This window comes from Larimichthys crocea, chromosome XXI, assembly GCF_000972845.2.
Source record: "Larimichthys crocea isolate SSNF chromosome XXI, L_crocea_2.0, whole genome shotgun sequence".
In the NCBI taxonomy this organism is placed as follows: domain Eukaryota; kingdom Metazoa; phylum Chordata; class Actinopteri; family Sciaenidae; genus Larimichthys; species Larimichthys crocea.
In genome coordinates, this window is record NC_040031.1 from 10,406,311 (window position 1) to 10,414,516 (window position 8,206).

The following is an 8,206-nucleotide window of genomic DNA, read 5'->3' on the forward strand; positions in this document are numbered from 1 at the left end:
CAAAAAATTGTTGGGTCTCTCTGGAAAAGAAAACTGGAAATTTCCGGCTTTTAATATTAAAAATCTATGTAGGATTGTAGCATAACAGACCTTATGTTATTGTACTGATAGTAGCAGTGTTAAATATACCCTTATTTATCAACAGATAAATAAGGGTTTTTTCTGCATTTCTTGTCTTAAATGGCAACAAATAAAACTGAACTGGACGGACGTGTGCGACACTGCGAACATGGTCAAAAAAAAGAGGAAAAAGTCGACGCTTTCTTCTAAACTCACACACAAACACACACATGCACTTCCAAGTGAATGACACGTCGTATTTATGACCTCCATATTTTGCATTCTTTGCTTATTAAAAACGCCCCAAAGATCTTTTCGGTGAAAGCAAAGCTGACACGGAGGATCACACTGATCCTAACTATAAAAAAAAAGTGCTATGATCAAAATAGATTGGTGATGTGGCTCTTTATATAATCACCGGACACTTCAGAGTGTCCATACGTGTGACCTGAAGACACTCGTGTCTACCTGATTGATTTCTAAAAAAAAACGGATAACGTCTTCTGTAGCCCTGCTACAAATAATGAACCCCTTGTGCTCGCCTGCGGCCCAACCAGATTCTTTTCATCTCGGGCTTTTTGTGAGCGAGGCGCAACACAGGAAGTGCTTGCTTGCACTAGCGCCCTTCTTACGCAAATGTGATGTAGGTTAGGTTTCTGACTAGAGTCGTGGCAGGCACGTCTGTCAAAAGGAAAGAAAAGTGAGTCACAACTCTTTTTCTCTCTCGTTGCCCAGCGAGATCTCTCTTTACATGTACAGACAGAAAAACAGAGGAATGTATGGAGAGTGAAGCAGCATCTTTAAGAGATGAACAGCTGACTTTAACGCCGACACAATGGGATGTTCCATACAGCATCTAGAAACAAGATGAAATGATTTTAGTAGGATCGAAGCTTTTGGGAAAAAAATTGACATTAACTGAAACCAGATTCATGTGATTTCTGTTACTGAAACTAATGAAAGCCTCTTGGCAGGCGCGCTCACTTTCACAAAGCTCTTTTCTCACAATCATCTCAATTATTTGCTGTGCGTGGGGATGTTGTTGGAGACACAAGAGTCGACGCTCTTATGCCTCCCCGTTGGAAGTAGTCTCTCTGTAAAGAGAGCGAGAGCAAATGGGTCAGCATTGTTCTTCTGCCCACATAACCGCTCTGTTCGATGCAGAGCAACAACAACTCCACTCAGGAAATGCACATTCATGCTTCAACCCTGAATAAAAACCCTCTTCCTCATATTTCAGCCTCTTACAGAGCGCAGAATATGTGACATCGTCGACGACTCGAAGACACATGATCACCACCCAAACACACACACACACACACACACACAGGTTGACCGTGGATAAGTCACCCACATGACTTGATTCAATACAAAACAGCATTAGAACCATCATTTCTGCCACTAGGGTCAACACGTAGTCTTGTTTCCTGTGATACAAACAAAACAAACTATAGTTCACCGAAGCACAGCTTATGACAAATGACACCATTTTGAGTAATGATCGCATTTTTCAACTGCTAATTGATGACGCATTGTTACCTTACAGAAAAACAACATTTCCTTTACCCTGCGGGGGTTTTACAGGGTAATTTATGACGGTCGGTGCCTGCCAGTCAGTGACTGTAAGCATTTGGCTGTTTGGAGCAAGAACAATAAAGCACCTGGTGCTTGAAAAAAGACATTTATATAGTAGGCAACAAATGTACAATTCACAGAACGTATCGTTGCGACCCCGTTTATGTTACGACCCGGCTCGTGTGGGGAAAGGAAGTAACGTAAAACCAGCTGTTCTCGGGGAAAACAAACAAAGTTATTTCTCTGCTGAAATTTAAATTAATTAAAATGCAACAAAAGGAGGTGAGCTATCTACAAAGGGAAACAAAGGGCAAGCAGATGCTGCTCAAAGTCTAAGCTATCTAAATTAAATCAAAAGGGAAAGATGGTGAGGGAAGAAAAATCACTATTTATTACTGAATAATCAAAAACCAGAAAGAAAAAGCACCAACCTGATCATGGGAGTACTTAAGTAAATAAAATATATCTATGTGTGAGCAATCAGTAGAATTAACTAAGGTGAACAAAACATTTCTACCCAACACATAAGGTTCACAATCAATTCAAGAGTACACTACAAGCTCAACACAAAAACACAAGTCGCCATGAATGTCTGGCGGTTTTAACTTAAATAACCATTTGACCCAAATCATCTTAGACTAAGATGCTTTATATCAAGCGATGACATTTACTAGCTTCTTCGCATGCTTTCAGCCACAAGATTGACTAGAAAAAAGCCAGTAAGTGGGACCTTGGGAAACCACCATTTCCAAGTTTGAGAATAAACTTCAATGCGCAACATGGATTTTTTATTTTTTATATTTTTGTGTTGTTGAAACTCTCATTTTTCTTCACTATCTGTGCATAGCAACAACAGTGTGGTTAAGGTTTGGGAAAGATCCCAGTTGTGACAAAGTTCAGGTACAGTTAGGGTTAACTCCAACATGTGGATATGGTTAGAGAAAGATTGTGGTTATGTTAATGAAAAGGCAAATTCCTTTGTCTTTCTACACGTATGCCTTCATGCATGAGGACTGAACGTTGGCCTTGGACTCGTCTAATATGGATTCCTGTAGAGTACCGGGCTAGAAATCACTTTATAATGGCTATATTATTTTTGAAGTTACATTTGTAACGATTAAATGTTCAGTTACCAGTAAAATAACACAAAAAAATGAACATTAAAAGGCGATGCAGTGAGGTAGTGATTACATCCAGATTTTACATTAGCCAGCGTCTTCAACTTCAAGCTTCAACAAGAGAAATTCACACTTCATTGTTTGAGTGACAAGAGATCCCTGTGAATACAGAAACGCCACAGCACTGAGTGTTTAAGGCCAACAAATACAAGATACTGAATCCATGAATTTGGACGCGGAAGAGATGATTTCCTGGCTGTTGCTGAGGGTTGCTGTTGACTGGCCAAAGTTCGAAGGCTGCCCTCGTTTCCCGCTGCAACCGCAATCAATAAAGACTCACTGATATGCAGTGGAGCTCACAGTACACCACTTATAACTACATGCAGAAAATGTGATTTGCAAGTCACCGGATGCTGACTGGAACTGTCAATTCCACCTTACAAATACGATGCATTAACATCCATACGTACTGCACTGCCTGTCAAAAGACGTAACTCAGCTGCACGTGATGATCCCATTAGAAATGCCGTGATCGACGTTGGCGCCGATTGGGTGCATCATTGGTTTCATACTGCCAAATTCCTTCCAAAAATGAAACTAGCTGAACATACAGAAGATGATATATGATCACTTCAACCACTAATAAGGAAGTATGAGTGCAAAGGAGGCAGCTTCTTCTTCTGCTTCGCAAACAAACGCTGCCTGTTGCTTGTTCCACCTTGAACCATCTTTTGAAGGCACTTTAGAAGATTGGTGCAAATCCAAAGTCCGTGTTAGAGACACTATTGATAAAGTCATCCAGACAACAGAAATGAATAAACCATGTGAAAAAGCAATATGTAAAGCTCAACAGCATATACTTGACAATTTATAGCTACAAATTCAACTCAGTGTTTAGCTGTTCAAACCACAACTTTATTGTTTTGGTTCACTCTCGCCACTCTAATAATGTCGTTTCGGCCACAGCAGGCAGAGAAAAGGTTTTACAAACCCACTGTACAATACCTGCTCAGCACTAAACACCGTTAGAAACTAACATTTAGCAGCTGAAGACGCATATATTTCCCTTAGGAGTCGGTGGAGACCAAAAACAGAGCTTAAAGAAAGTGGATTTTGGACCTACGACCATCAGGCGACCAGAAACACGACGTTGTTCACGACTTATTTCTACTGCTCCAAAGTTGGCAGTTTAGTGTAAACTCAAGTGGGAAGCTATCACTCAACATGCAGCCTACAAAACGGTATCCCATTACTCAAATCAGGAGATTGTATTGAGTGGCGGTGTGCTGTAATAGCGATGCCAAAAAGTCAGCAGATAACCTGAGCTCGGAATCTGTGTTAACAAACAGGAACTACAGACAAGGAATCAGCAATCTGGCTGTTTTATCACAAGCTAATGTATACTAATGAGCTAAAGTGAAGCACCAGAGACAACGAACTACTGTGGATCTTCCCAGTCTACTGTAAACAACTTATTTTACAGTAAACAGTGTGGATTAATGAAGCAGTTCAGTGTGTTTACACCATTATTTGATCAGAAAGAAGACTCGCATAGATCCATCATTCACAATAAATCCCCTTTCAGTTTGTAATTGACCTTTATTGTCGTGTTACACCCACAACAACGAGTAATCAGAGACTTCCAGTCAGTCAGTAGGAAGCAACAATACATGCCAAATCAATTTAGATGTTTAAAAAAATACAGTAATTAAGGCGTTTTCCTGTAAAATGGGATATATTATATCCTTAACTTGTATAATTGACCCAGCCCTTTTCACCCATTGCTCCAATCACAGCTGGGCAAGCCTCAGTTAACTTCCTGTACATAGATATAATTAAGCGGTAACCTCCGTGGCTGGGAAATGAAGCCAACGCCCAAGTGCTTAAAAGCTGCAGTTCCTCGAGCAGCCACTCGAGGTTGGCTCCATAAGTCCCTATATTAAAATATGAGATAAACATGTTTACAGCCTGGTACAAAAAACAGTTTTGGTCTCTGTAGCTAATTTCCCCGTTCATGACAACTGTACTGAGGGTGAATTTATATACAACTCACCTGTTCACATTATATTAGGGGCTTAAAGTTACACATAAACAACAGCATGGCCGTCACGTGATCCACGTCTTTTCACGTTGACGTCACTCAGGCTCTGTCCATTCTTTTAGTACAGTTAATTAATTTATTTATTTGTGAGATTTACAGTGGATTAAAAGACATAAATCACCTGTAAACAAGCAGGTAAACCGAGTTCAGGTGGTCTTACATCCTACAGGTCTTTTTTTCTGTAACAACAACACTGCAGTGAGCGATTCAGCACACTCCTCCAACGTGGGTGTGATAGGCAGACATCCAAAAAGCCTCTAATGAGGTGTGTTGATAAAACAACGGGCCTGGCTTTATGGAAAATGTCAGAAGTGTTGATAATAACAGAAGGGGAAATAAAGGCTTTTGTTATTTTGGAATTATTCTGACGAATCACTAACAATTACAATTGATCAGCACAGACATGATTCCTTCAGGCTGCTGCGCATATACGGATAAAGTTTTATAGCATAGAAAATGAAAGGGAGGAAATAATATGTTTTCAGAATAAATATATATATATTACATTTCAATTATTCTCCCTTCCTTTTGTATTTATGTTCACAAAGTGATCTGATCATATAAAGGCCTGTCTGCAGGCCACATCAGCAACACAGTGTGTACAGTATTCCCACCGCCAGAGCTAAACTGTGAGATTATTATAATCCCAATAACACCATTATTATTGAAGATGACACCAGTTTGTTATGGGGATGCTGTCATCTGACAGCTTCTCTCTGACCCCCCCCTGCTTTTGGTTTTTATTTCCAGGAGACAAATAAAAGAAGATCTTTGTCGTTTAATAATTCAAATCGTGAGTTTAAAGCCTCTGAAAGCATCCTGGAGCCACATATTAATCACCCCTAATGACCCATGGCAGGAACCTCCACTTCAGGGGAGTGAGGAGGGGAGCCAGATGCGAGGTCACAGGCACGGTGGTTGGAGACGTGTTGCACACGGAAGTGGTGGTGGATGGGGGGGTGGATGTGAGCGGGGTGGGTGCAAGGCCTCGGCAGCTTCTGAACACTGTTGATTTGAAATGATCAGAAGGGGCCGTGAACGCGGTGACACGCCGCCTTCTTGTAAACTGCGTCAACAACAGACTGTGCGTAATCTCGGCGCGCGTCTGCTGCGTCCAGACAAGAAAAGACAAACACCAAAGCTGCCTGTGGAATGTGAAACGCAGCATATTGTACACACACACACACACACACACACACATATATATATACATGCATGGGAGGCTAGAAAGCAACTCACGGTGGCCGAGGTCAGGCTGCTGTCCGTGAGCGTGAGGTGGTGCGGTTCCCATCTCCGCAGGAACTTGGAGGTGAGGATCTTGCTGAGGAAGGTGCGGGGGTGTTTGACAACGCACACCTGGATGTCCCCCTCGTGGAGCAGCTTGTATCGCATCCCGCTGCTGCTGCAGTGGTGCAGGGTCCGCTTGCACGGCCCTGCGCCCAGCTTGGTGTTATTATTCCCCTCCGACATCTCCCCCAGCAGAGGCTTGTTCTCCTCGCACTGATAAAACTGGTTGTTGTGCATCTCGTTGCCCCCGCCGCCGCCGCCGCCGCTGCCGCTGTTGAAATCCATAGTTCAGTTAATCCAACAGTTTATTGTTTCCAAATGTTGCGTTCTCGGGGCAGGGGAGGGTGAATCCTACATGTATAGCCTATAACAAATAGGAAAAAAGGTCGTTCGGATCGAGCTTGGAGGAGGGGGGGTACCTACCTACCAACCACTATAACACGACCTCAGTTTACTGTCGACACGGCCGAGACAGGCGCAGAAAAAGCCACCGAGCAGTGTCTTATGGCAGGGGATCCACGCTGGGGAAGGATTTGATCATACAGTGCAAATAATCCACCATTTTTCTCCCCGCACAATGCCCCATGAATTGTCTCCACGGTGCGCGTCTCGCCTCCCCCCTCCACCACCAACGAGCTATTCAATATGTTAGGGCCATGGCCTTATCCATTCCGTCCGCCCCGGTGCCAAACAGAATAATCCACAGCCGAGGGACCAGCGAGGAAACGAGGCGAAATATCCAATGGCGGCGCGTCTAGGCTCCTTCGTTGGATTTTGTGGTCATTACTGGCTCACTGGCACGGTTTCCTTTTATTCAGTCTTTTCCCCCTATCTTGGTGTAAAGGAGCCAGCACTCTCCGGCAGCGACCGTGCCGATTGGTCCCTGCTCGTTCATGTGATACCGGACTGACGTCAATGGGAGGCGAGCGGATGAGCCGTGTGTCTTTTGCGCTTGACTGTCTGCCGAGGGCGCACGCTCACCCTACCCCCATACTCCTCCACACACAACGCCTCACCCCTCCTCATCCATCCAAGCCATCCACCCACCGCCTCCGCCTCCGCCTCCGTGCATGAGCGCAAAAGAAAGAAAAAAAAAGAAAAAGAGAAAATATGGAGGAGGTCTTCCAGTGAATCCTCCGTCCTCAGTGAATTTTCCTTTCTCTGGAAATGATGCAGCTTGTCGACCTGACGCCATGGGATATGGGAAGAAATGTTTATTACAACTTAAAAGTCGTGTTTCAAAAATGTGCATGAGGAAAAAGTATAAAAGTTTTGGCACGGAAAGTAGTGCAGAATGACCCAGTTTGTTAAATTATTGTTTTATAATGTGCAAATACTTTATCTAATGAAAAGCTTGTAAATCACAGCACACAAAATTACATTTTTGTCTCATAAAATCAACTCATAAAGTCATCAAACACATAGAGTAGAAGTATAAAATAACAGAAAACCTAAATACTCGAGTAAAGTACAACTATCTCAATACTTGAGTTCAGTTTCTGTCCATCAGCGGACTGATGAATCATTCAATGAGTAAAAAAACCTAGAAACTACAGACAGTAATGTTTTTATTTGACCCGTGTGCAGCATATTGTACGCTCACTCATCACTTTTCTTGTTACTGTTCCTATGACCTCTACGAGCTCTGCTTCCTGTGCATCACCACCTTCACGGACACAACCCAAAGTGTCTGAATCCTTATTGAAAAGCTACAACAAGGATGTGATCTGATATAGGACATATACTCAAGTTGTACATGCAGCTGTGAAGATATGAGGACAACAGGGCAATGTGACATATTTAAAAAAAAAAAAAAACGTTGTATGGAAAGTAGAAAGAACACTGTGACCCAGTTGTGACCAGATGTTTCAAACAGGACTGTCTGACATTGAGAAATTTAATTATTTTATGTTAGTTTTTTATTTATTTAATATCAAACCTTCATAGCAAATTGAACTTTTGACCAGCTAAACACTGAAACCAGAAGGGGTTATGGTTTGACATGACCCCTATAATAATTTTTTATTTTTTTTTGTATTTTATGTATTTATTTTTACCAGAGGGC

At 42.3% G+C, this 8,206-nt stretch overlaps 1 protein-coding gene across 3 annotated transcripts in view; it reads right to left on the reverse strand.

Moving 5' to 3' along the window:
- The window catches only part of cmip (c-Maf inducing protein), a 44,773-nt gene extending 37,621 nt beyond the window's left edge, over positions 1-7,152 (reverse strand). The window contains exons 1-2 of one of the 3 annotated variants that reach the window (XM_027273124.1): positions 6,565-7,140; positions 6,094-6,412 (exon numbers count right to left, since the gene is read on the reverse strand). In XM_027273124.1, the coding sequence (XP_027128925.1) occupies positions 6,094-6,378 (285 nt within the window). In that variant the 5' untranslated portion in view covers positions 6,379-6,412; positions 6,565-7,140. Of the gene's footprint in view, positions 1-6,093 lie in introns of all 3 variants that reach the window. The other 2 variants (XM_019257185.2, XM_027273125.1) reach the window with 2 other exon arrangements.
- Between the last annotated feature and the right edge of the window lie 1,054 nt (positions 7,153-8,206).